This window comes from Falco peregrinus, chromosome 9 (genome assembly GCF_023634155.1).
Source record: "Falco peregrinus isolate bFalPer1 chromosome 9, bFalPer1.pri, whole genome shotgun sequence".
In the NCBI taxonomy this organism is placed as follows: Eukaryota; Metazoa; Chordata; class Aves; order Falconiformes; family Falconidae; genus Falco; species Falco peregrinus.
The window spans coordinates 19,757,703-19,783,217 of NC_073729.1; the positions used below are offsets into that span (position 1 = coordinate 19,757,703).

Genomic DNA, 25,515 nt, shown 5'->3' on the forward strand with positions numbered 1-25,515 from the left:
GGGACCGGGCAGATGGGGTCCCCAGGACAGGGCTGTGATGGGGCATGGAGGACATGGAGGGGGAGGACATGGTGGGACACAGGGTGGGGGACACACAAGGGGACTAGGTCGGGACACGGGGGGACAGAGGGGGGCACGGGGTGGACATGGAGGGGACACAGGGAGACAAGGGAGGGTCACAGTGGGGAAAGGGGGGACATAGAGGGGACACATGGAGACAAGGAAGGGACACAGTGGGGAAAGGGGGGCATGGCGGGGACACGTGGGGACAGAGTGGGGCATGGAAGGGACACAGGGGACGCGGTGCCCAGCAGAGCCCAAGGGTTGCTCAGGCCCTGCCCCCCCTCTGCGGGGCCGTGGGGCCCTATTGGGAACAGCCCCGGGGCGTTGCCAGGAGGCTGTTGCCACCTCGATGTCCCCAGGGCCACCATGAAACCAGGGCTCCCATGGGCACCCTGGCCTGCATCCCTGTCTGTCCCCTGCCTGCCCCCCTGCCTGTCCCCTGTCCCCTGTCTGTTCCCCTGCCTGCCCTCCTGTCCTCTGCCTGCCCCCTGCCTGTCCCCCTGCCTGCAGCAGTCATTAATCAGTCCCCAAGACAGGGCCCAGATAAGCAGGCAGCAGGGACACCATGGGTGGCACCAACACTGCTACTACCTACACTGGGCTGGGCCATGCTGTGCCACACATGGCATGTGCTGTGCCAAGCCATGCTGTGCTGTTCCCTGTGCCATTCCCCACGTCCTGTGTGCCATGCCATTCCCTGTGTGCCATGCCATGCCATGCTGAGCAATGGCATGCCCTTGCGTGCCATGCCCTGTGTGCCATGCCATGCCACTCCCCGTGCGCCATGCTGTGCCATTCCCCGTGTGCCGTGCCACGCCGTGCCGAGCAGTCGGGAATAGCGCCGGGCGGGGGGGCACCGCCTGACCCCAGCCCTGACATTTCTGCTCGGCGGTGTCAGTTTTACAGCCGGCCCCGGGTGACCCCGCCGGGCTGGCCTTGGCCCCCGGTCCCCCCCGCTCCACACCCTGCGCCCCCGCGCCGGTTCCCCGGGGGCCCCCGGCCCCGCCCCGCCCCTCCCCGGGGCCGCCCCGCCCGGGCAGGAGCCGCCGCCGGCACCGGAGCGGGCAGAGCCGCTGCGCGGGGCGCCACAGCACCGGGCAGAGCGACCGCCTCCGCCCCTGCCGCTGCCACCGCCACCGGCACCGCCACCGTCACTGTCACCGCCGGTGGGTGCTGAGCGGGGGCAGTGGGGTGCGGGCGGGGCGGGGGTGCGGGGTGTTTCGGGGGGGGACGGCGCTGGAGCTGAAGGAGCGGTGCAGGGGCAGCGGGAGCCGAGTGGGGACGGGGGTGTGCACAAGTGGGTATGCATGTGTGTGCGTGGGTGTGGGCATGGCTGTGTGCACACACGTGTGTATGTGTGTCTGCATGTATATGTGTGCATGTGTGCGCATGTGTGCATGCATGTGTGTGCATGTGTGCGTGTGTTTGTGCATGTGTGCATGCCTCTGTGTGTGTGTGCGTGTGTTTGTGTCTGTGTGTGCATGTGTGCACGCATGTGTGCGCATGTGTGCACCTGTTTGTGTCTATGTGTTCATGCACGTGTGCGTGTGCATGTCAGTGCCTGTGTGCATGTGCACTTGTGTGGGTGAGTGTGCCTGAGTTTGCATGTGTGTGTGCACGTCTGCACACCCATGTGCACTTGTGTGGGTGAGTGTGCCTGAGTTTGCATGTGTGTGTGCACGTCTGCACGCCCATCTGCGCATGCCTGCCTGTGTACACGTCTGTGTGTCTGTGTGCATGCATGCGTGTGTGTGCCCCCTCGTGTGTGTGCATGTGCAGGCGTGTGGGCCCTGCATGCCCCAGCCTGTGGGGCGGTTGTGGCCATGGGGGTGCCGGGGTGGGTGCGCAGGCGGTGGCGGTGCCGGGTGTAGCTGGGTGGTGGTGGGTGGCAGGCTGTGCAGGGCTCTGCGGCGTGGTGGCCGTGCTGGTGGCTCTGTGCCTGCCGGTGACGGTGACAGTGACGCCGTGGGCAGCTGGAGCTAAGCCGGGGGACGTGCGGCTTGGCAGCTCCACCGTGCTGGGGAGAGGGGGACGGGGCGGGGGGGCTGTGCCCAGCCTGGCCAGCTTGGGGACAGGGACAGGGGGACAGGGACACGCTAGCAGTCTGAGCCACTGCGGCAGTGTGCCCCCACGGCCCCCCTGCTGTCCCGGCTGTCCCTGGGGACAGGGACAAGGCCAGAGGCAGGGGTGCAAGCCTGGCTCAGGGCAGGGGTGCCAGTGCCCGGTGCCAGGTGCCCGTGTCCCCCCGGCCGCAGAGGGGACAATGGGGCTCTGTGCCGCCTGCCATGCCCGCCACCTAATCCGGGGCACGGGGCCGGGGCTGGGCACCCTGGGGTGGCGCGGTGGGGTTTAAAGGCCAGAGCTGACCAGTGTCTCCTGTGCCAGGTGTCCCTGAGCCCTCGTCCCCTGTGCACTCTCAGGCCACGGCTCCCACCTCAAGGTACTGGGGCAAGCGCGGGGGACACAGCTGTCCCACCTTTGGGACTGCAGGGCCATCCCCCAGCTGGGGGTGGAGGGTCGTCCCCAGGCTGATGAGGGGAGTGTGGACCCGCCGGGACCTCTGTGGCTGCCCGGTGTCTGGGTCTTGGGGGGTCCTTGTGCTGGCAGGCACTCACTGGCGGGCAGGGGACAGAGCCATGTGGCGCCTAACCCTGTCACCAGGTCCTGGCCACCCGATGGGGACCATCCCCCTGGCCCCTGGGGTCCTGGCCTGCCGTGAGGCTGGGCTGGGGGAGCCAGGGTGGGTGGCTGCTAGTGGGCTCCACTCAGTTCCGTGCCTCAGTTTCCCTCTGTGCTCAGGTCTGCTGGGTACCCCACGGGGAGCTCAGGCACCCCACGGCGTGGTGACCCCGGGTGCCTGGGTCCGCACCCCCAGGGCACCTTGGCACCCCAGGCAGGGGTTGTCCCCGGCTGTGCTGAGCTGGCATGGGATTACATTAATCCCTGTTTGGGCTCAGCTGGAGCTGCCAGGGTCACCGGGGCTGGCACCGAGGGGACAACCAGGGGTCACCAAGGCTGGCACCGAGGGGTGCCCCAGAAAGGGTGCCTTGCCCTGGTGGGTGATGCAGGAGGGGTGCCCCCAGGGGGGCTGGAGCTGGGGAGGGCTCCCTAGTGGCTGGGGGTGTCGGGTCCCCGAGGAGTCCTACTGACTCTGCCCATCCGTCTCTTGCAGCCCCTCAGTCATCAGGATGGTGAGTGGCCCCTGGGTGGGGGAGTCCGGGCAGAGGTGGGTGCCCCATCCCGGTGGGGCACAGCCCCGGTAAGCCCCGGTGGTGCCGAGCACTGCCATGGGGCAGCGGGCAGCGAGGCGCGCTGTGCCCACCCGCCGCGTGACCCCGTGGGGACAAGGGGATGCTTTGTCTGGGAGCTGGCAGCCCTGATGGCTGGCACTGCCCCGCCATCCCCAAGGCGGTGGCTCCATGCCCGGCACCCGCAGCCCCCCAGCACCCTGACACCCGCACCCACGTGTGGGCAGTGGCACCCTGTGCCCTTCTGCCCCGTGCCAGCCCCTTAGCCCCGTGGCTGCCCTGTGTCCCCATGGCAGCACCCTACCCCCCTGCCCAACCAGTGTCTGCTCAACGCCAGCCTCATGCCAGCCCCTTAGCCCCGTGCCAGCCTGTGGCAGCCCCATGCCAACCCATTAGCCCCCTACCAGCCCCATCGCCCCATGCCAGTCCTGTGCCAACCCATTAGCCCAGTGCCAGCCATTAAGCCTTGTGCCAGCCCCTTAGCCCCGTGCCAGCCTCATGCCAACCCCATGCCAGCCCTTTAGCCCCTTCCCAGGCCCATGCCACCCCCGTGCCAGCCTCTTAGCCCCTTCCCAGCCCTTTAGCCCCTTCCCAGCCCCATGCCAGCCCTTTCCCAGCCCCATGCCAGCCCCGTGCCAGCCCTGTCGCTGCTCCCTGCAGCTCTCAGTGGAGCAGATGAGCGCGGAGCCAGCCCCGAGCCCAAAGGAGCAGGAGTGGGCCGGGCCAGAGGCACTGTGCCCAGGCTGGCTGGAGGACGAAGCCCCTGATGGAGAGATGCCCGAGGACAGCGGGGACCCTGACTGTGCCACCCATGCCTATGAGCTGCTCCAGACCGCCCTGCTGCAGGAGGGGCTCCCCCACACACTGGACTGCTCGGCAGAGCCCCGCACAGGTGGGGGGCACGGGGGGCAATAGGGAGGCTGGGGTGGGGGGCATAGGGCAAGGGAGGCTGGGGTGATGGGACTGGGATGGCAAAGGGGGCACAGTGCCAGGCTGGGGATACAGGGGTGGCAGGCACAAGGGTGGTGCTGGGGGCTTGGTGCCAGGCTGGGGACATGGGGGTGGCAGGGACGGGGGTGGCAAGGGGGGCACGGTGCCAGGCTGGGAACATGGGTGGCAGGGACAAGGGTGGTGCTGGGGGCATGGTGCCAGGCTGGGGACATGGGGGTGGCAGGGACAAGGGTGGTGCTGGGGGCACGGTGCCAGGCTGGGGACACGGGGGTGGCAGGGACAAGGGTGGTGCTAAGGGCACGGTGCCAGGCTGGGGACATGGGTGGCAGGGACTGGGATGGTGAGGGAGACACGGTGCCAGGCAGGGGACATGGGGGTGGCAGGGACAAGGGTGGTGCTTGGGGCACGGTGCCAGGCGGGGGACACTGGGGTGACTGGGGGCTCATGCCTGAGCTGGTGTGCCAGGGACAGAATGACATAGGGTCCCCGTCCCAAGGCTGTTAACCCTTACCTCGTTGGCAGGATTTGGCCCACTGGACATGACCGTTTGCATCCTGGGCTCCCCCACTGCCTTCCTGCCCATCCTGCTGGAGGGTGGCACCCGCTGCCCAGGTGGGTAGGGCCCCCTCTTCCCCACTCCATACGAGACACCCGTGAACCCACAGCAGGTGCTCCCCACATCCCACCTGGCTGCTCCAACCCCAGGCTGAGATCTTCCCCACACCCACCTGTGCCTGCATGACTGGGACTGGAAGGGAAACTGAGGCAGGGGATGAGAGTGGCACCAGCCCCCCCTGTGCCCCGCATCTGCAGCCCCATTAACCCCGGTACACACCAGTGTCAGCAGCAAATGCCACCCCAGGGTGCTGGGACGGCTGCAGCATCACACCCCCAGTGCTCCCTCAGTGGGTGGGTGCCCCCTTTGCCCCCCCCCCCCCCCGAGTGGTCTTTGGGCAGGGGACTGGGGACAGCCACTGCCCGTGCCCCTGCCTGCCCACAGGTGCCATGGTGCTGTGCCTGTCACCCACCTGGGCCAGCCGGGTGCCCTCGGAAACATCCCCAGGCGCCTGGTCCCTGCTGCTCTCCCGGGGAATCTCCTTCAAGGAGGGGGGCCACAGCACCCTGGAGACCTTCACACCCCCCCGCCGGGCCAACTATGTGACAGGGACCTTTGCGACAGGGGGCTCTGATGGCGGCTGGGTGGGCGAGCTAGCCCGTGACCTTGACTGCCCCACGGGGGGCTCGGTCCCACTCACCCGCCGGCTCGAGGACCCACTGGTCACCCGTTGGGTGCTGGCGGCCCGTGCTGGCCTGCCCGTGCCTCCCACCCTGGCCTTTGTCCTGGGGCCAGGGGGCCACCTGCCCACAGACCCAGTGGCCCCTGGGGTGAGGCTGGTGCGGCTGGAGGACCCCCAAGGCCAGGAGAGCCTGGTGCAGGAGGAGGTGGGCGCCTTCCTGGGGGGCACTGCCATGGAGCCCTACAGCCAGGTGGGCATGGGGGCACCCAGGGGCACAGTGGAGGGGTGGGCAGGGACACCTGGGTCACGGCTGGGGTGGAGGGGTCAGGGTCATGGGCACAGTAGGGCATGTGGGGGCACTCATGGGGCACGGCGGGGGCACAAGGCCGGGGGGGCACCCATGAGGCATTCAGGGGCACCTGTGAGTGACACGCCAGCAGGGTGACATAGGGTGACAACTGTTCCCAGGTGGTGGGGTGGCTGTTTGGGGTGGGGTGGGGTGGTGGTATGTGGTGGTGCAGTGGTGCATGCAAGTGGTGGGGTGGCATGGGGTGGCATGTATAGCTGGTGGGGTGGCCGTGGGGTGGGATGACACGGGGGTGGCATAGTGGTGCATGCAGGTGGTTGGGTGGCACAGGGTGGCACAGGGTGGCATGTGCAGCTGGTGGGGTGGCCATGGTGTGGGGTGACACAGGGTGTGCGCAGGTGCTGGTGCGGCTGGCAGGGTGGCGGTGGCGCGGGACGGGCGCCCACAGCACCCACGGGAAGGAGGAGGGGGCAGCGGTAGCACAGGCGGTGGGTGCCCGGCTCCGCAGGCTGCGGGAGGAGGACAGCGTCCTGCTGGAGGCCCTGGTGCCCACTGCCCGCCTGCCCATGCCCCCCCCACGTAAGGTCCCTGCCCTCGGGCGCCCACCACCCTGGGGTGGGAGGGAAGGGCCCCCCAGGCTCCCTGCAGCTGTGCTGGCCATGTGTCTATCCCCTGGGATGGGTGGGTGGGTGGCCATTGCAGCACCCATAACCTTGGGCTCCTTGGACAGGGTATGAAGGTGGCCACCCTGGACCCGCGGGTCACCTGGGAGGGGGGGGAAGGTCACCCTGGACCCCCACAGTCCTCTGGGTTGGGGGTGGGGAGGAAGGTGGCCACCCTGGACCCCTGGGGTGCCCTGGGGCAGGGGGAAAGTTGGCCACCATGGACCCCTGGGGTCTCTTGGGGTGGTGGGGGGGAAAGGTCACCCTGGACCCCCAGGGTCCCCTGAGGTAGGGGTGGGAGGACAGTGGCCACCCTGGACCCCCGGGGTGCCCCAGGGCAGGGCAGGGTGGTGGGGTGACCCCCTTTGACTCCCTACAGCCCCATGGGGCTGGGGGTGACAGTGACCATGCTGAGCCCCGCTGTCCATTGGAGCTGGGGTTGGCCAGGGCCACCACTGCGGTGCCACGCAGGGCCCCAGAAGCCCACGGGGTAGGGGGGTCGGGCAGGGACCCTTGTCCCCGGCGGCGGTCGTGCCTGCCCTGTCCCTCGCCCCCCAGGCAGCCCAGCCCCGCGGCTGCCCGTGGCTCTGCGCATCTGCACCCTCGTCTGCAGGTCCTGGGGGGACCGGCCCCAGCTCTGCCAGGTACAGCTGGGCCCCCGCGGGTGGGTGGGCAGGTGGCCATGGCTGTGGGCAGCCCACCCATGGGTGGGGCATGGCCCTGGGTCCTGCCAGGCTATGGGGTGGTGGCACATGTCCCCAGGCTATGGTGGCTGTCCATGTCCCCATGCCCAGGTGGCCCTGCATGTCCCCTTGCCCTGTGTGGCTGCCCTTGTCCCCATGCCCAGGTGGCCCTGCGTGTTCCCAGGCTATGGTGCCTTGTGTGGCTATCCATGTCCCCATGCCTAGGTGGCCCTGCATGTCCCCATGCCCTGTGTCGCTGTCCCTGTCCCCTGGCGTTAGCTGATGTCCCTAGGCTATGGCATGGCAGCCCCTGTCCCAGTGCCATGCGTGGCTGTCCATGTCCCCATGCCCTGGATTAGTCTGTCCCTGTGGCCTGGGTTAGTGCATGTCCCCATGCCCTGGTGGCAGCCTGTGCCCCCAGGCTATGGGGTGGTAGCTGATGTCCCCATGCCCTGATGGCAGCCCCTGTCCCCAGTCTACGGGGTGGCAGTCCATGTCCCCAGGTGATGGGGTGGTAGACAGTGTTCCCCTGCCCTGGTGGCAGCATGTTTCCCCATGCCTGCATTGGCATGTCCCCGCAGGTGGCATGCGGCGTGGGGCGCGCGGAGGCACCGGTGCGGCACGGGGCAGCACTGCCCCAGGGCCTGGACTCCAGCCTGCAGCAGTGGGGGGTGGTGGCCCCCAGCCAGCGGCAGGCCCTGGCCACACGGCTGCGGGGGGCCGCTGAGGCCGCCATGGCCGCCCTCCTGGCCGCCGAGGCCGAGCTGAGCCCCCAGCAGCATGGCGGCACCCGCGCCCGCACCAACCTCCTAGGTGAGCAGGGGGGGGGGGGAGACGACAGCAAGGGTCCCTGGGGGCACCCTGTGATGGTGGTGCTGCCCCTGTGGTGCTGAGCACTGTGTCCCCATCCCCAGGTGTGGACTTCTTGCTGGCGTGCGTGGATGGCACCCTGGAGCTGGTGGCCCTGTCTACCAACAGCCAGCGGTGCCTGGAGACCTGCCTGCTGGCCGAGGCCATGGGGCGCGCTGTGGGGGAGCCGCCTGGTGACCTGCCCCGGCTGCTGGCCGAGGCCCTGCTGTACCAGGCGCAGTGTCACCTGGTCGAGGGCAAGGACATCCTGCTCATCGGGGCTGGCGGCGTCAGCAAGAGCTTCGTCTGGGAGGCAGCCCGTGACTATGGCCTGAGGGTGAGGGATTGCTGGCTGCTGGGCACTGCCATCAGTAGGTTTCAGAGTGAACGCCAGGTGCCACCCCGCACGCAGCAGTCACATCATAGCTCTGCCCATGCCTCACGTGGTGTCTCAGCTGCTGGGAGTCAGTGGGGAGGGTGGCACAGCTGTGGTGTCAGGGGTGGGTGTCCCCCTCCTGCCCTGCCAACCGCAGTGACACCTCTCTGGGGATGCAGATCCACCTGGTGGAGTCGGACCCGGAGCACTTTGCAGCAGGGCTGGTGCAGACCTTCCTGCCCTACGACAGCCGGGAGCACCGGCGGGATGAGGAGCACGCGGAGCGGGTGATGGAGCTGGTGCAGGCGCGGGGGCTGCGGCCCCACGCCTGCCTCTCCTACTGGGACGACTGCGTGGTACTGGCGGCACTGGTGTGCCAGCGCCTGGGGCTACGCGGCCCCACGCCTGCTGCCGTCCGCGTGGCCAAGCAGAAGAGCCGGACACACCAGCACCTGCAGCGGTGCCGCCGGGGCCGCCCGCCACCCGCCACCTTCGCCGTGCCCTGCTGCAGGCTGCAGAGCCACGGGGACGTGGAACGAGCGGCCAGTGCCATGCCCTTCCCCGCCGTGGCCAAACTGGAGTTTGGGGCGGGCGGCGTGGGTGTTCGGCTAGTGGAGAGCGCGGGGCAGTGCCACGCACATGCCGCCCGGCTCTGGCGTGACCTGCGGGATGACGCTGATCACCCAGGCATCGGGCTGGGCTGGGGCAATGCCATGCTACTGATGGAGTACGTGCCGGGCACTGAGCACGACGTCGACTTGGTGATCTTCGAGGGGCGGCTGCTGGGCGCTTGGGTGTCCGACAATGGCCCCACACGCCTGCCTGCCTTCCTGGAGACAGCCGCCTGCCTGCCCTCCTGCCTGCCCGCCGACCGGCAGGCACAGCTGGTGCGGGCAGCCCTGCAGTGCTGCCTGGCCTGCGGGCTGCGCGACGGCGTCTTCAACGTGGAGCTGAAACTGGCTCCCGGGGGTCCCCGCCTGCTGGAGATCAACCCCCGCATGGGGGGCTTCTACCTACGCGACTGGATCCGGGAGGTCTATGGCCCCGACCTGCTGCTGGCGGCTGTGCTGGTGGCGCTGGGGCTGCCGCCGGTGCTGCCCGCTCGCCCCGCACCCCGTGCCCACCTGGCCGGAGTGATGTGCCTGGGCTCAGAGCACGGGCCGGCCCTGGGGGGTGGGGGGGGGCTGGAGGCCCTGCGGGCACTGCAGAGCCGTGGGCTCGTCCGCCTCAACCGCCTCTTCGAGGAGACGGCGGGGGCCGGCGAGTACGAGGAGCCCTGCCTGAGTGTCGCCTGCAGCGGTGCGACACGGGCAGAAGCCTGCCTGCGCCTGCTGGGGCTCTGCCAGGCGCTGGGCATCGACTCGCCCCGCTACCCTGTCGAGCATTTCCTATCCCACTTCAAATAGCCCCGGGCAGGCAGCGGGGCCAGCGGGGGCATGGGGGGCAGGGGCACTGACCTGCTGCCCTGGCACCCCCTCCCGTAGCCCTGCCGCCCCGGTCCCTGCCATGTCCCCAGCACCCCATTCCCCGGCACCCGGTCCCCTGGCAGTGCCCTGGATCCCAGTCCCCTGCCCGGACACCCCAGCCCTAGGCATCCTCCCACTGCCCTGGCACCCCAGTCCCAGACACCCCATCCCGTGGTACCCCCCTGCTCCCTCTGGATCCCAGTCCCCTGCCCTGACACCCCAGCCACTGGCATCCCCCTCCATCCTGACACTCCCTCCCCTGCCATCCTCCCGCTGCCCTGGCACCCCAGCCCCTAGCACCTCCGACACCCTGTTCCCTGGCACCCCCCTGCTCCCCTGGATCCCAGTCCTCTGCCCTGGCACCCCAGCCCCTGGCATGTCCCCCCCTCCTGCCATCCTAGCATCCCATCCCCTGGCATCCCGCTCCATCCTGGCATCCCATCCCTTGGCATCTTCCCTACTGCCCTGGCATCCCCCCCATCACCCTGACACCGCATGCCCTGGCACCCCTCTGCTCTGCCAACCCAGCAGCCAGCACCCCATTTCCTGGCACCCCCCTGCCCTGGCACCCCATCCCCTGGCACTGCTCCATTACCCATTTCTTGCTCCCCAACAGCCCCCCACTCCCCTGGCACCCCACCCCCTGGTCCCTCCACACTCCCCATCCCTGGTCTCCCCATCTCCACTGCCCTGGCACCCCATCTCCTGGCACCCCCAAGCCGAGGGTCCCCTGCTCCACAGCTAGGGGGTCCAGTGCCCCTCCCATGACAGGGGACATGCAGGGGGACGCTGACCCCCGGCCCTCCCTGTGCCATCCTCAGGGCAGGGGGTGAGGGCAGCCCCCCCAGAGCACCCAGACCACCCCACCAGAGCAGTAGGTGCAGCCTGGGGTGTGCTGGCACCCACCAGCATGAGGAGACCATACAATAATAAACCAGCATGGGGAGACCCTACAGTAACAAACTGGTGTGGGGAGACCCCACAGTAACAAACCAGCACAGGGAGACCCTACAATAACAAATCAGCGTGGCAGGGACACCCTACAAGTACACACCTTGAAGGGGAGACCCCACAGTAACAAACTGGCGTGGGGAGACCCCACAATAACAGCCCTGTACAATGAGCTCTACAATAACAGAGCAGCCCCAGGGACCTGATGCAATGCAGGACGGGGTACAGGCGGCCCAGCTGGGTGCCCCAGCATAGTGCAGGGACACACCAGGTCAGCACCCTGCCCCGACCACCCCGGGGACCCACCGCACCAGGCAGCCTCAGCAGGGCCTGGCAGAACCGGGACCCTCAGCACACCCCCCTGTGTGCCCCTGAGAGTGAGGGCAGCGCTGCCACAGTGCAGGACAGCACCGAGCCCGATAGCGACAGTCAGCCCCTGCGGTGCCTGAGAGCCTACAATAACACACCGTATAGTGCCTGAGACCCTACAGTAACAGACCCTATAGTGCCTGAGATGCTACAGTAACACACTCTATAGTGCCTGAGACCCTACACGAACATGCAGCCCCTATAGCGCCTGAGACCCTACAGTAACAGACCCTATAGTGCCTGAGATGCTACAGTAACACACTCTATAGTGCCTGAGACCCTACACGAACATGCAGCCCCTATAGCGCCTGAGACCCTACAGTAACAGACCCTATAGTGCCTGAGATGCTACAGTAACACACTCTATAGTGCCTGAGACCCTACAAGAACACGCAGCTCCTATAGCGCCTGAGACCCTACACGAACATGCAGCCCCTATAGCGCCTGAGACCCTACAGTAACAGACCCTATAGTGCCTGAGATGCTACAGTAACACACTCTATAGTGCCTGAGACCCTACAAGAACACGCAGCTCCTATAGCGCCTGAGACCCTACAGTAACATCCCCTATAGTGCCTGAGATGCTACAGTAACACACTCTATAGTGCCTGAGACCCTACACGAACATGCAGCCCCTATAGCGCCTGAGACCCTACAGTAACACGCAGCCCCTATAGCGGCCGTGACCTTCAGTAACACGCAGCCCCACAGCAACACGCAGCCGTGCCGGCCCCGCCAGGCCCCCCGTGCCCTAGAAGCCCGCGGGGGCCCCGAGTGGGGCGGGGGGGTGCCGGGGGGGGTGTCTCCGTCTCTCCCCGGGGCGCCCCTCCCCTCTCAGCCGTCGTCACGGCGTCGCCGATGAGGTCACAGTGACGCAAAGGGGCCGGGCCGCCCGGGACCCCCCCAGTAAAGGCTGTGAGCGGCCGGCCTGGCTCTGTCGTTGTCCCTGCGCGGTCCCCGCCCTGCGCCGCCCCGGGACCCCGCTTCGTTCCCCCGCTTCCCGCGGGACTACAGCTCCCGGCGTGCCCCGCGGCGGGGATGCCCGGGTCCCCCCGGTGACGCGCGGTGGGACGGGGCCGGCGGGGCGGGGCGGGGCCGGCGGGGCGGGGCGGGGCCCGCCGGGGTCCCGGTACGGCGGCGTCATGGCGGGGGTGTTCGACATCGACTTGGAGACCGAGGAGGGCAGCGACGGGGACGAGCCCGAGCTGGGCGCCGTGAGCCGCCACCGGGGCGGGCACCGGGGGGGGGGGGGGGGAGCACCGGCACCGGGGAGGAGGGGGCAGCGGCGCTGGGGGTGGGGGAGCAGGGACCGGGCAGGAGGGCGGGGGCAGCGGGACCCAAGGGGAGGAGAGCGGCAGCGGGACGCGGGGGGGACTGGGGGGCACCGGGGACTGCGCGGGGATGCACCGGGGCCCGCTCGGGGCCGGGGGCGGCGGAGGGCGGGGGGACAGGGGCAGGGACCCGGGTCCGGCCGGTGGCGGGGCCGGGCCGCAGCCGGGCCGGCCGGGGGGGCGGGGGGCGGCCAGGGGTGTCTGCCGGGCAGCGGGAGCGGGGCGCTTCCGCGGGGCAGGGCCCGGCCTCAGCCCAAAAACATCCGGCTGGGCCGGGCACGGCACCCCGCCCGCTCTGCCCGCTGCCCGGCACCCCCTGTGGGGTCCCAGCCCGCCGCGGGGCCCCTGCCCGCCACCGTGCCCTGGGGTCCCTGCCCGCCATGGGCGCCTTGCCTGCCGTCCTGCCGTGGGATCTCTGCCTGCCATGGGCACCCTGCTTGCTGTCCTGTCACGGGCCCCTGCCTGCCGTGGGTCCCCTGCCATCCTGCCGTGGCTCCTCTGCCATCCTGCCACGCATCCCCTGCATGTTGTGGGCTCTCTGCCTGCTGTTGGCCCCCTGCCCACCCTGGTCCCATGCCTGCCACTGATCGTGGATTCCCTCCCACAGGAGATGGAGCTGGAGCCCCGGGGGAACGGCCTGGAGTAAGTGGGGGCAGGCAGGGGGACGGGCAGGGGGGCAGGCAGGGGGTCAATCCCCTCTCACCCTGTCTCCCCACAGGCCAGTGGGGCACTACGAGGAGATTGAGATCTCGGAGAGCAGTGTCAACAACGGCCCCGAGCACATCGGGCCCCACTGCTTCGAGCTGCTCCGCGTCCTGGGCAAGGGTGGCTACGGCAAGGTGGGGGGCACAGCAGGTGGGGGGGGGCTGGAGGTGCTCGAGCGGGGAGTGAATCCGTCACTGCCTGACAGCATCCCCAACCTCCGGCCCTGCATCCTTCCAGGTGTTCCAGGTCCGCAAAGTGCAGGGCACCAACACGGGGAAGATCTTCGCCATGAAGGTCCTGAAGAAGGTAGCGCCGCCCCAGCCCCCCCGGCCCCCCTGGGGAGCCCCCGCTCACCGCCTCCCCCCCAGGCCAAGATCGCCTGCAACGCCAAGGACACGGCGCACACCCGGGCTGAGAGGAACATCCTGGAGGCCGTCAAACACCCCTTCATCGTTGACCTCATCTATGCCTTCCAGACGGGTGGCAAGCTCTACCTCATCCTGGAGTGCCTCAGCGGTAAGGGGGGGCCCGTGGGGGGGTTGTCTTGGGGGACCAGGGGGGCTCAGGGGGTCCCGCTTGACCTGGCTTTTTGCAGGTGGAGAGCTCTTCATGCAGCTGGAGCGGGAGGGCATCTTCCTGGAGGACACTGCCTGGTAGGAATGTGGTGAGGGGGAGGCTGTGGGATGGGGGGGGGGGTGCGCTGTGGGATGAAGCGGGGTGGGCGGGCTGGGACCACAGTGTTGCTCACAGCGCCCCCCCCCAGTTTCTACCTGAGCGAGATCACACTGGCGCTGGGCCACCTGCACTCCCACGGCATCATCTACCGCGACCTTAAGCCAGAGAACATCATGCTCAACAGCCAAGGTGGGTTTTGTGTGGGTTGGGGGGCATGGGGGGGCTGTCTCTGGGGCTGGTGCTGACCCCACCACCACCTCCCTCAGGGCACATCAAGCTGACAGACTTTGGGCTGTGCAAGGAGTCGATCCATGACGGGGCTGTCACCCACACCTTCTGCGGCACCATCGAGTACATGTGAGGCGGGTGCAGCGCCAGGGTGGCGGTGTGGGAGTCTGGCCCACCCCTCTGCTCAGGGAATCCCCCCACACACTCCCTGCACCCCCCCAGGGCCCCCGAGATCCTGGTGCGCAGCGGGCACAACCGGGCGGTGGACTGGTGGAGCCTGGGCGCCCTGATGTACGACATGCTCACAGGATCGGCAAGTCCCACTCCTGCTCTTTCCTCCCTGGGGGGCGGTGCGGGTAGCTGGGGAGTGGGTCCCAGGGGTGGGTGAGGGGTCCCCATTGCCATGATGCCTTCCTCACCACCTGGCCTCCTCGCCTCTCACAGCCCCCCTTCACCGCCGAGAACCGCAAGAAGACCATCGACAAGATCCTCAAGGGCAAGCTGGTGCTGCCGCCGTACCTGACGCCCGATGCACGGGACCTGCTCAAGAAGGTACCCCCTGCCCCCCCCAGCTTGTTTACGTAGGTCCTACCATAATCCACCCCCTCCGTGCTCCTCTCCATCCCCTTTTCCCTTACAGTTCCTCAAGAGGAACCCCAACCAGCGGGTTGGTGGGGGGCCAGGTGATGCCGCCGATGTACAGGTACAGGCAGGGGTGGGCAGCGGGGTGGGTGCCCGGCAGACACCCCCCCACTCCTGCCTGACACCCCCGCCCCTGCTGCACGCAGAAGCAGCCCTTCTTCCGCCACATCAACTGGGAGGACCTGCTGGCACGCAGGCTGGACCCCCCCTTCAAACCCTGCTTGGTATGGCAGGGGCTGGGGGGGGGGCGGGCAGGACGGGCTGGGCAGGTGCTGGGGGGGCCCTGCAGGAGCACCCACCACCTGCCCCCGCAGCAGTCGGAGGAGGATGTCAGCCAGTTCGACACCCGCTTCACCCGCCAGACGCCTGTAGACAGCCCAGATGATGCTGCCATCAGTGAGAGTGCCAACCAGGCCTTCCTGGTAGGGGGCGGGGGGGCCACGCCACCTGTGAGGGGTACCCAGCACCCCCCCTGACACCCCCCTACCTGCAGGGCTTCACCTACGTGGCCCCCTCAGTGCTGGAGAGCATCAAGGAGGGGTTCTCCTTCCAGCCCAAGGTGCGCTCCCCCCGCCGCCTCAACAGCAGCCCCTGCACCCCTGTCAGGTACCCGGGGGGCATGGGGGGGGCTGGGGGGGCAGCAGTGGGTTGGAGGTGGGAGTGCTTTGGGATGGGGGAATCAGGGTGGGTACCAAGGGGGGAAGAGGGGCTGGGGCATTCAGGCTGGGGGGATGTTGCTGGGGGGGCGGGGGGGGCCAGGGAGGATGGAGGGGGCTTGATGCCCCTGGCACATGCCGGGGTGGGGAAGCACACCAGCCGCCCCCCCTGCCCTTCCTCTGTGGCGAGCAGCGGTGTGCTGGGGGTAGGAGGTGCCCCCCTCACCCCCCCACGTGCCCCCCTCCCCCAGCCCGGTCAAGTTCTCCCCCTTCGAGGCATTCAAGCCGGGGACGACAGGGGAGCTGATGGAGCTGGGGCCCAGCCTGCCCCCCCCGCCTGAGGGCACGGCCCCACTGCCCATCAAGACCTCCGTGGGTGCCAAGAAGCAGAAGGGGGGGCGGGGGCGGGTGCCCAGGTAGCGGTGGGGGTGTGTGTGGGGGCACGACCTGGGGGAAGACACCGCGTGCCAATGGCGGAGGGGCCTGGTGCCCCCCATGGGGTGTGTGTGGGGGGGGCCCGCGATGCTGTTTGTGCTCTGGGTGCTGTGGGCACGGCCCTCCCCTGGCACGGCCTGCCTGCTGCCTAGCAGGGTCGGGTTTGGGGGAGCAGGACCCCCGCGGTGTGGCGGCAGGGCCCCCTTGGGGTGTGGCCCTGCGGTGCGGCCCCCCCCGGCGGCGGGCTGGTTGCTGGATGTGTGCTAATTAAAAGACTTGATGAGGCCGTGGTGGTCCTGTGCTGAGGGGGGGGGGGTCCCTGGGGGGAATCAGGTCCCTGCCAGGGTGGGGTGCAAGCTCCGCCCCTGCCACACCCTTCCCTTGCCCCCACCCACTTCCCCCCAAGCCACGCCCCCCCAATGGGCAGCCACAGACTGGCAGCGCCACTGTTTTATTGACAGGTGCCGCAGCGGGTGCAGCCAATCGGGAGGCAGTGCTGGGGGTGGGCGGGCAGCGGGCGGGGGTCCCTGTGGGCAGGGCGGGGGTCACAGGGCGGTGAGGTGGGGCCGCGTGTCCCCCCAGGCTGCTGTCCCCGAGAAGGCATGGAGGTCACTGAGCAGGGCCTCGGCGCTGCCCCCCGCCCCCTGCCCCCTGCCTGGGGGGCTCTCCCCGGCCTGCACGGTTGCCTCGGCCTCCTCATCCTCATCACCGTCACGTGCCTTCTGCTCATCCTCATCCTCCTTCTGCTCCTCCGCCAGCTGCTGCTCCTGGTTCCACGGCATCAGCTCTTCCTCCTCCTCATTGCGGGGGGCCGCCGCTGCCACCCGGTCCCCGTGGCAAGGCTGGGCCGTGGTGTCACCTTGTCCCCGCAGCCGGTGCCAGCGTCCCCGCAGCAGCGCCAGCGCCCGGCGGCCCAGGGGCCGGGGGTGGTAGTGGCCAGCCGAGAGCCGGCAGAGGTGGTGCCAGGCCACGGCCAGCCCCACCACCAGGCAGAGCAGGAGCCCCAGCAGGGCCCCCACTGCCCGGTCGCTGCGGTTCCCCGCCGGCTCCTCCGCCGCCGCCAGCCCGGCCAGCGCCAGCAGCACCGGTGCTGGTGGGTGCCACCACGCTCCAGCCTGCGGGTGAGGGCAGCAGCGGGGTCACCGCCCTGTGTCTGGTGCCCGGCCGGCTCCTTCCCAGGCCTGGCGTCCCGGGAAATGGGGTAGGGCTGGGGCGAAGGGCAGCGGGCCCTGGGGCTGTGCCCCACGCTGGCGCTGCGTGCCGGGCCGGTGGCCAGCCGGCGCAGTGGCCCCATGACGGGAAGCTGCGGTTGGCAGATGCTGAAGCACCTGCAGGTGCTGAGGGAGAGGAGCTGGGTCCTGCCGCCCCCGCCTTGCACAGGGCCCCCTGCACGGCTGCGCGGCCCCACAGCACCCATCGCCCTTTCCCACAGCACCCACCCCCCACCGTGGCTCCAGGGCCCCCACAGCCCTGCACCCACAGCCTCTGCCCCAGCCCCAAGTCCCCAACCTGCCCCCCCAACCCCACCATGCTACCCTGACCCAAACAACCCGCCCCCAACATTTCCCTCATGCCCTTAACCTGCCCCCCAACCCTACCATGCTGCTCTGCCGCCCCCAACCCCACCACACTACCCTGACCTCCCCCCAAACCCCACCACACTACCCTGATCCCCCAAACCTGCCCAGTGGACTCACTGTGCTGCCCTCAGCCCCTCCCAGACCTACCCCTCTGCCCCCCCACACCGCCAGGCCCCACTGCCCCCCGGCTCAGTCCTGGTGTGGTAAGGGGCTCTGCCCCAGGGACCCACCTCTGCTCTGGCCCCCCCTCCCCCCATCAGCCCCTAGGAGAGCACCAGCCAGGGGCAGCCAAATTTGAATGAAGCACAACCACACACAGAGGGATTCAGCAGGGGAAACTGAGGCTGGAGAAGGGCCTGCCCCCCCCCCCCCGCCCCCCCCCAACTCACTCCCAGTTGGGGCAATACCCCCACCCTAGTCCCCCCAGTTGCCAGGCATCCCACCTCCCCTCCCACTTTCGGGGTGCTCACCATCAGCGGGTGCTGCCGGCGCGGGTCCTGATGCCACGGGTGCGATCTGTGCCGGGGGCCCCCCCTGGCGCTTCCTGCCCCCGCACAGCGGATGTATCAGGGCAGGGGAGGCGAGATGCTGCCCCCCCCGCCTACCCAAAATGCACCCTGCGCTCCAGCACGCCAGGGTAGCTGCTAGCCCTGGGGACCCGCTCTGACCCCCCAGCTCCCCACCCTGGGGGCACCAGTGTCCCTGTACCGCCCTGGGATCACCAACCCCCCCTACTGTGCCCAGCATTCTGGGGGCACCAACCCCCTGGTGCCCCCCCCCTGCGCAGGGTGATAGGACACAGGCCGATGGGGGTCCCCTGCCCCACAGCACAGCGGGTGCAGCACTGCTCTGGGGGGAAAGCTGCGCCCCCACATCCCCCCGTTTCCTGCTCAAGGCAGGCGAGCTCGTGCCCATGACTGCTGCACCTTCCTGTCCCCCCCTCATCCCCCCCCAGCGCAGCCCCTGCAGCCTTCAGAGCTCCCTGGCCCTACAATGAACCCCCCAACCCCACAGCAAACCCCCCCATAGCGCTCCAGCATGCCTCTGCCCCAGCCCCCAGCCTCATCCAGCACTTTTTCTTATAAAGTCCTTTATTTGGAGTGAAAATATAGTTTCTGACCCTGCACTGTAAGGAGGAGGGGGGGGACACAGCACGAGGGGGAGGGTGAAGAAGCCCCCAAATTATAGGGGGGACGATATTCCACAGTTGGGGGGCAGATTGTGCCCTGGCCCCACAGGAAGGGGAGAAGACCCCACGCTGCCTGGGGATGGGGGGTGCAGGGGGTAATGTTTGATCCCAGGAGCAGCCCCCAGCCTGAGGATGTGGGGCGGGGAGGGGGGAGCAGAGAGTGGTCCATGATTTGGGGGGAGCAGCACCCAGTAAGGCAATGGGGGTGAGGGGGGAGCTGCCAGGGGGGCGGCCAGCCCTCCGACGGGAGAAGAACCCAGCAGCGGTGGGGTGGGAGGGGCACCCCAGGGGGTTAGAGGGTTTGGGGGACCCCAGGGCGCAGGCATGGTCCCTGCCAGGGGGCCGGGGGGTGGGGGAAGGTCCCCAGCTGCAGCTCCTGGGGGTGGTGGTCCCTGAGGGCGGTCGGCTGGTCCCTAGACGTGGCCGTTCTCGAGGCGGCTGAGCTGCTCCTCCAGGCGGGCGATGCGCTGGCCCTGCTCCGCCACCAGTGCCCGCAGCGCCGCCACCTCCTGCAGCACCTCCTCCAGCCGCCCGCCCTGCACACCCAGTCAGCCACGCCCGGGGCCACACCCAGCCCACACCCACGCAGATAACCCCACCCACTGCCCCAACCCCACCCACCAACCCACCCTGACCACACTCATGCAGAAAATCCCACCCACTGCCCCATCCCACCCACACTGACCCCACCCACCACCCCACCCACTGCCCCACCCAACCTTAGTCCCACCCACTGCCCCATCAAGACCCCATCCATTTCCCCAGCATGGCTACATCCAGAGACCCCACCCACTCCGTGGCCCCACCCACTCCGTAGCCCCACCCACTCCGTAGCCCCCCCAGACATACCGTGGGCGCGGTGGGGATGGTGCCCAGGGCCGGGGGGGGCGCTGAGGCGGGTGGGGGCAGGCGCAGCGGGGGGCGTGCTGGGCGGCGTGGCGGAGCCGGAGGCAGTAGCAGGGGGGGCGGTTCTCGTGGAGGAGGGTGCGGCGGTTGACCTTGAGGTCCCGCTGCTTGCTGGGGACATAGGCCTGGCGCAGGGACACCAGCACCGGCCCCGCCGTCCGGCCTGCCACCCACTCCTCTGCCTCCATCGCTGCCTCGGGGCCCGCCGTGTCGGGGTACAGGTCGTCCTGGAACAGGTCCGACTGCGGCCCCCCCCAGCATCAATCAGAGGGGGTGACAGGACCCTGCTGGGGACACTCACCCAGCCCCCATGGGGACCCCCACACCCAGGCACTGTGTTCTTACCCAGTGATCCCACACAGCCCCCATGCAGACCCCCACTCAGCCCCATGTTCTGGCCAGGAACCCCACACAGCACCCACTGGGACCCCCGCCCAGCCTGACTGGGGACCCCCCCAAACCCAGACACAGCGTTCTACCCAGGGACCCCACCCAGCCACACCGGGACCCCCACCCAGGCACTGTGTTCTGCCTAGGGACCCCCACCAGCATGACTGGGGACTCTCACTGAGCCCTTATGGCCTGCCCAGGGACCCCTATCAGTGCTCTTGGGGACATCCCACCCAGCCCCCATAGGGACCCCCCACCCAGGGACACCCACCAGCTCCCACGTCCTGCCCAGGGACCCCTACAGTGCTGTGTGCCCCAAGGTGGTGCACCCCACCACCACGCACCCCCCAAGTTGCCACAGACCTTTCTTGGCACCGTCATGATGATGGGCTCACACTTGCGCTCATGCAGCTTGTAGAACCTGCCAGCAGCAGGGGACACACAGAGGGGTTCCTGGGGACTGTGGGGGGGAAATGGGGGCCCCCGGGCTTGTCCTCCCGTGTCCCCACACCCACCTGGCGATCTCACACTTGTTGACATCCAGCCCACGCTTGGGCATCCAGCCCATGCCCCGCTGCGGCTCCTTGCTGGTGAAGGTGTTCAGGAAGTGGATGTAGGGCGGCTCCTCCGTGATCTCAAAGTACCGGATGCTCGAGTCGCCCTGGGGACATGGCATTAGCGGGGGTCTGGGGTGAGGCAGGGGGGGCGTGGACGAGGTGGGGGACACCGTACTTTGCCGCAGACGTAGACCACGTTGGTGTCGGGGTCATAGAATGGCAGCAGAGCCCCGTTGCTGGAGTCCAGCTCCTGCAGCCCCATGGGCTCCTCCAGGTTCTCCTGTGGGGCAGCGTGTCAGCACCGTGGGGCACCCTGACCTGGTCCCATGGGACCCCCCGGCACCCTCCTCACCATGTCCCACAGCGCCAGCTGCCGCTCGCTCATGCGGCTGAAGCCGGTGGTGAAGATCTTGCCGTCAGCCAAGAAGATGGCCCGCATGGGCCGAGCACCCTCATGCGCCCGCTCCTTCTCCTGGGGATGGGATGGGGGGGTCAGCAGTGCCATCCCACCGTCCCAGGGGACAGGGGCACCCAAGGGACATGGGACAGTGGGGAGCACCGGGGGACAAGGGCAGGGCTGGGGGGGTCTCCCACCAAAGACCAGGGCAAGATGGCACTCTGGGGACACAGGCAGGGTGACAGGTCCCCCGGGGACTCACGGCCACCACGGTGCCGCGGCGGGGGTCGATGACACGGACGCTCTTGTCCTTGCAGGCGGTGCAGAAGCGGGCACCGTCGCGGCTCCAGCTGACGCTGTAGATGAGGTCGGGGTGCATCCCCTCCAGGCGGTACAACTCCTCCGCTGTGCCCACGTTCCAGATCAGCACCACGTTGTCGCAGCCTGGGAGAGAGAAGGTGGGTCACCTCGGCCACGTGTGTCCCCCCAGCAAACCTCCCCCTCCCCACTGCCGTGGCCCCCCGGTACCTGCGCTGAGCAGGACGTTGCGGGCAGTGGGGTGCCAGGTGATGATGCCCACGCGCTTCGAGTGCCCCTCCAGCACCACCACCGGCTCCGTCAGGGGCTGGCTGAGCCCATTCTCGGGGATCTGCCAGACCTGCCAGGGCAGAGGGGGCAGTGGGCAAAGGTGGGGGCCCCTCCCCGTGCCCTCCGCCATCCCCAGCCCTCCGCCACCCCCTCACCATGACGGTGCAGTCCTCCGAGCCGCTGGCGATGACATGGTCGTTGTGGGGACACCAGTCGATGTCGAGGACGGGGCCCGTGTGCCCGCACACCGTGGGGTATGACTTGTCAATGCGCCCGGTCTGGGGACAAAGGGACATGGGGTGGGAGGGGGTCACTCACCAGTGCAGACCCTCTCCCCACACCAGCACCCCGGTATCACCGCCGGCACCTTGTGCAGGGGCAGGACAAGGAAGGCGCCGCCACCACTGGCCTCCACGATGATGGCAACAAACGAAGGGTTGACAGCACAGAAGGTGCTGTCCCAAGTGACGCGGGAGACACGGATGTCATCGTAGCACTGCTCCGTCTTCACCGGCTGCCCGAAAACGTGCCGGAACTTGCTCTGCCGCACCACCTTCCGAAACGACATGGCTGGGGCGCACCCCGTGCTGCGGTCAGCGCCGGGCTCCGGGCACACCGTGGGCACCCCAAAATGTGGGGCAGAGCCAGGGCCCAGCCAGGGACAGGGGAGGTGGCTCGAGGCACCCAGCCTTGGGGCAAGGGGGTGTCCCCACTAAGGATGATGGAATGCTGGTGGGGGGAGCTTGTCCCTGTCCCCATCCCTGTCACCCGCTCCGGGTGAAGGGTAGCTCGGCCCCTTCCGGCAGTGCGAAGCCAGGGCTGCCCTGTGCCCGCCAGGCAAACAAACCCTTCCCTGCCCTGCCCCATGGCGGGGGGCTCAGGGGGCATCCTGGGGATGGGGGCTCGGAACAGGACAGGGAGTGTCCCTCCTGCTGTGGGGACAGGGGTGGCCCCTCCAGAGATGGAGACAGGGACAAGGCTGTGCCTCTGGGTACAGGGATGGGAACAGAAAGGACAGGCATGGCACTGTTGGGTCAGGGGAGCAGAACAGGGATGGGGGCAGGAACAAGGACAGAGATGGGGACAGGGAAAGTACTGCTGGGTAAGGGACAGGGATGGAGACAGGGAAAAGGACAGGGATGGGGACTGGGATGGTACTGCTGGGTGAGGGACAGGGATGGGGACGGGGACAAGGACAGGGATGGTCCTGCTGGGTAAGGCACAGGGATGGGAACACAGACAAGGACAGCGATGGGAACAGGGGTGGCCCTGCTGGGTGAGGGAGAGGGATGGGGACAGGGACACGGGTGGTCCTGCTGGGTCAGGTGACAGAGATGGGGACAGGGATGGGAACAGGGACAAGGACAGGGATGGGGACAGGGCTGGCCCTGCTGGGTGAGGCGACAGGAACAAGGCCAGGGGTGGGGTCAGGGAAGGAGGATGGGGACCCGGGGGCCAGGGATGGGGGCGGGGACGGTCGCTCCAGGTCCGGGTCCGGGTCGGTGCCCCCAGGCCGGGCCCGGGGGCTGCCCCACCCCCGCGGCACCGGGAGCCGCCGTGCCCGGGGGGGGGCTGTGCCGGGGGCCCGGGCCGAGGCCAGGCCCACACTCACCGCGGGCCGGGGCCGGGCCGGGCCGGTGGGAGCGGGCAGCGGCGCGCGGGGCCGGCGGCGGCGTGGGCGGGGCCGGAAGTGACTGATCGCCCCGCCCCGCGCATGCGCCTCAGGGGGCGGGGCGGGATCGCGATCGGGGGGGGCGGCCACGGCACCGGGGGCGGCGGTACCTTGGGGGGCAGGGGGGCATCGGGTCGGGCGGGGGCTCCCCGTGGGGCAGGGTCCCCGTGGGCCATCCCATAGGGCACCCCGTGGGGCAGGGCCCCTCCACGGTGGCTGGGCACGGGTCTCCCGTGGGGACCCACTGAGCCTCCCAGCACCACACTGTGCCCCACGTCCCCAGGGGTGGCTGTGCCCCACCGAGACCCCGTTTAGGTGGGTGGGTGGGTGGGCATGGGGCTTGGCCCACGCGTGGGGCCTGGTGAGGGTCTCCCCAGCCAGGGACGCAGCGGGGACGTGGGGGCACACCTGGCCCCACCCCACCCCACGCTGCGCCAGGCAGGGCTGCAGCTCATGGAGCTGCTGGTGGGGACCCCACGGGTGCCTCGGCCGGCAGGTGGGCGAGGGTGGTGGGTGGCACAGGGGTGATGGCAGTGGGTGGCACTGAGGTGATGGCAGTGGGTGGCGTGGTGGTGACGGTGGAGGGTGGTGCAGAGATGCCGGTGCCAGGTGGCACAGGGGTGCCAGTGGCAGGTGGCACGGGGCTGAGGGCAGTGGGTGGCACAGGGGTGCTGGTGGCAGGCAGCAGGCGGGCAAGGGCCGCCCGTGGCAGGCGGGTGAGGTGATGGCAGGTGCGGGAGCCGAGCAGCAGGTAGAGGCAGGGGTTGAGGCAGCTGCTGAGGTTGAAGGCCAGCCCCAGCAGGTAGAGTAGGTGGTCAGGGGGCCCAGAGACCACCAGGTGCAGCAGCTGGGTGACCTGGAAAGGCAGATGCAGCACCACGTAGGCACTCAGCGTGGCCACCACGATGTACTGGAAACGGGTGAGCGGGTGGCCGCCTCGGCTGCTCCGGCACTGGGCCAGCACCAGGGCCACCCCATGGCAAGCCACCACCACGCAGAAGGGCAGCAGCCCCTCCACCACCACCTCCAGCCAACGCAACGGCACGTCCCAGCTCCCCCTCTGGCTCCGGCACACCACCAACCCGGGCAGCAGCTCATCTGCCACTGACAGCGCTGCGTCGGGCACGCTGCAGCCACCCGCCACCAGCCAGGCGCCCACGCACAGCACTGCCGGCAAGCGGGCCGGCCGCCGGCACCGGTACCAGAGCGGGGCGGCCACCAGCAAGCAGCGGTCCAGGCTGATGGCCGCCAGCAAGAAGAGCCCGCTGTAGTAGCCCAAGCCATTGAGGAATCGGTGGAGGCGGCACAGCGGGGTGTCCAGAGGCCCCTGGTCACGGTGGGCCACTGACCAGATCTGCAGGACCGAGTTGGCGAGGAAGAGGAAGTCGGAGGCGGCCAAGCTGAAGATGAAGGCGGCCAGTCCCCGGCAGCGCAGGCGCCAGCCCGTCAGCCAGAGGGTGAAGGCGTTGGCGGGCAGCCCCAGTGCCGCGCAGGCCACCTGCAGCTGCCTGTCCCACGTCAGGGTGCCGGGGGGTGGCAGGAGCAGTGGGGGGAACAGCGTGGCGTTCAGCTCCATCGCCTGGACTCCAGCACTGCAGGCGGCGTGGGCAGCTCAGGGCTGCGGGAAGGGGTGCCACCCCCTTTGGTGTCACCTCTTCCCATGTCCCTTTGGTCTCACCCCCTCCCGTGTCACCCCATCCTGCAGCACCATGCCGGTGCCCACCCAGGGCCACCCCAGAGGCCCCCTGCCCTGCGGCAGCCTGGCTTACTCCTGCTCTGCCCTCCTTTTGGGGTGCCCCCCCCCGCTCTCCTCTGTGGCATCTCTGTCCCCCACCAGCTGTGCCACCATGTGCCCACCGACTCCATCTGCCCCGGCCGAGCCCGGGGGTACCCCACCAGCCCCTGCTGCGGGGTTCCAGGGCAGTAAATAACATAGGACCTACCTTAACAGTGGGGAGAGCACAGGCAGAGGCAGCAGGTGGGGGGCACCCGGCTGTGGGGCGCCCTATATGTGGGAGCGGGTGGGAGGGGGCTGCAGTGGTGAAGCTCTGCCCCCTCTCTCCCCCCCTCCTCCGGCAGTGACCCCCCTCAAACCTCTCACCCCCCACCCAGGCGCTGGGTCTGTGCCTGCAGGGAGCTCTGGGGGGGGGGCAAGCCCTGCCTCAGTTTCCCCACCCAGCCGGGGGGGTGGGGGGGGCCCAGGGAACCCCATTAGCAACAGCCGCAGGCAGAGCGGAAACGGCCGCACTATCAGTGCTCTGGGGCAGTGCCATGGGGCAGGGGGGTGGCCATGGGGCAGGACCCGCTCTCACCTATGGCCACCCGCTGCTGGACCCCACACAGCATCAGAGTGGGGGTCTGGAGACAGCGCGGACCCCCTGGGCAGGGGCATAGATCTGTG

The 25,515-nt window shown here is 69.1% G+C and overlaps 5 protein-coding genes across 12 annotated transcripts; 2 read left to right on the forward strand and 3 right to left on the reverse strand.

Annotated features, from left to right (window-relative positions):
* The first annotated feature begins 858 nt into the window (after positions 1-858).
* CARNS1 (carnosine synthase 1) lies at positions 859-12,088 on the forward strand. The gene is made up of 11 exons (XM_055814440.1): positions 859-1,229; positions 2,449-2,503; positions 3,236-3,254; positions 3,972-4,203; positions 4,785-4,874; positions 5,263-5,750; positions 6,206-6,386; positions 7,028-7,113; positions 7,734-7,965; positions 8,067-8,338; positions 8,557-12,088. The coding sequence occupies exons 3-11, from the start codon at positions 3,252-3,254 to the stop codon at positions 9,781-9,783; spliced, it is 2,811 nt and encodes a 936-aa protein (XP_055670415.1). The 5' UTR covers positions 859-1,229; positions 2,449-2,503; positions 3,236-3,251; the 3' UTR covers positions 9,784-12,088.
* A 7-nt stretch (positions 12,089-12,095) lies between these two features.
* Positions 12,096-16,121, forward strand: RPS6KB2 (ribosomal protein S6 kinase B2). 8 transcript variants are annotated; one of them, XM_055814445.1, is made up of 15 exons: positions 12,161-12,377; positions 13,102-13,136; positions 13,213-13,333; positions 13,437-13,505; positions 13,568-13,715; positions 13,795-13,852; positions 13,963-14,063; positions 14,141-14,231; positions 14,325-14,415; positions 14,547-14,654; positions 14,743-14,805; positions 14,891-14,968; positions 15,059-15,166; positions 15,238-15,350; positions 15,652-16,121. In XM_055814445.1, the coding sequence occupies exons 1-15, from the start codon at positions 12,306-12,308 to the stop codon at positions 15,818-15,820; spliced, it is 1,425 nt and encodes a 474-aa protein (XP_055670420.1). In that variant the 5' UTR covers positions 12,161-12,305; the 3' UTR covers positions 15,821-16,121. The 8 variants fall into 8 exon arrangements, with proteins under 8 accessions (XP_055670423.1, XP_055670420.1, XP_055670421.1 ...); XM_055814446.1 differs by having other exon boundaries at positions 15,062-15,166; XM_055814448.1 differs by lacking the exon at positions 13,213-13,333 and having other exon boundaries at positions 12,096-12,377.
* A 149-nt stretch (positions 16,122-16,270) lies between these two features.
* PTPRCAP (protein tyrosine phosphatase receptor type C associated protein) lies at positions 16,271-18,027 on the reverse strand. The gene is made up of 2 exons (XM_055814449.1): positions 17,886-18,027; positions 16,271-16,950 (listed from the first exon to the last, which is right to left on the reverse strand). The coding sequence occupies exons 1-2, from the start codon at positions 17,886-17,888 to the stop codon at positions 16,381-16,383; spliced, it is 573 nt and encodes a 190-aa protein (XP_055670424.1). The 5' UTR covers positions 17,889-18,027; the 3' UTR covers positions 16,271-16,380.
* Positions 18,028-18,488: 461 nt separating this feature from the next.
* Positions 18,489-23,168, reverse strand: CORO1B (coronin 1B). Its single transcript, XM_055814575.1, has 11 exons — positions 23,055-23,168; positions 21,810-22,012; positions 21,598-21,720; positions 21,383-21,512; positions 21,117-21,298; positions 20,810-20,929; positions 20,633-20,737; positions 20,416-20,561; positions 20,264-20,321; positions 19,454-19,752; positions 18,489-19,140 (listed from the first exon to the last, which is right to left on the reverse strand). Exons 2-11 carry the CDS (start codon positions 22,008-22,010, stop codon positions 18,897-18,899), a joined length of 1,608 nt encoding a protein of 535 aa, XP_055670550.1. The 5' UTR covers positions 22,011-22,012; positions 23,055-23,168; the 3' UTR covers positions 18,489-18,896.
* Positions 23,169-23,246: 78 nt separating this feature from the next.
* GPR152 (G protein-coupled receptor 152) lies at positions 23,247-25,145 on the reverse strand. Its single transcript, XM_055814576.1, has 2 exons — positions 25,058-25,145; positions 23,247-24,706 (listed from the first exon to the last, which is right to left on the reverse strand). Exon 2 carries the CDS (start codon positions 24,688-24,690, stop codon positions 23,566-23,568), a length of 1,125 nt encoding a protein of 374 aa, XP_055670551.1. The 5' UTR covers positions 24,691-24,706; positions 25,058-25,145; the 3' UTR covers positions 23,247-23,565.
* Between the last annotated feature and the right edge of the window lie 370 nt (positions 25,146-25,515).

Coding starts and splice junctions, on each gene's coding strand:
- CARNS1 (XM_055814440.1), top strand. Junction 6,387..7,027: donor CCTGCCCATGCCCCCCCCAC/GTAAGGTCCCTG, acceptor CTCGCCCCCCAG/GCAGCCCAGCCCCGCGGCTG. Junction 7,966..8,066: donor CGCCCGCACCAACCTCCTAG/GTGAGCAGGGGG, acceptor CCCCATCCCCAG/GTGTGGACTTCTTGCTGGCG.
- RPS6KB2 (XM_055814441.1), top strand. CDS start 12,919: ATGGGCACCCTGCTTGCTGTCCTGTCACGGGCCCCTGCCTGCCGTGGG. Junction 13,716..13,794: donor CATCCTGGAGTGCCTCAGCG/GTAAGGGGGGGC, acceptor GGCTTTTTGCAG/GTGGAGAGCTCTTCATGCAG. Junction 13,853..13,962: donor TTCCTGGAGGACACTGCCTG/GTAGGAATGTGG, acceptor GCCCCCCCCCAG/TTTCTACCTGAGCGAGATCA.
- CORO1B (XM_055814575.1), bottom strand. CDS start 22,010: ATGTCGTTTCGGAAGGTGGTGCGGCAGAGCAAGTTCCGGCACGTTTTC. Junction 21,299..21,382: donor CAACGTCCTGCTCAGCGCAG/GTACCGGGGGGC, acceptor TCTCTCTCCCAG/GCTGCGACAACGTGGTGCTG. Junction 20,322..20,415: donor AACAAGTGTGAGATCGCCAG/GTGGGTGTGGGG, acceptor TGCTGCTGGCAG/GTTCTACAAGCTGCATGAGC.
- GPR152 (XM_055814576.1), bottom strand. CDS start 24,690: ATGGAGCTGAACGCCACGCTGTTCCCCCCACTGCTCCTGCCACCCCCC.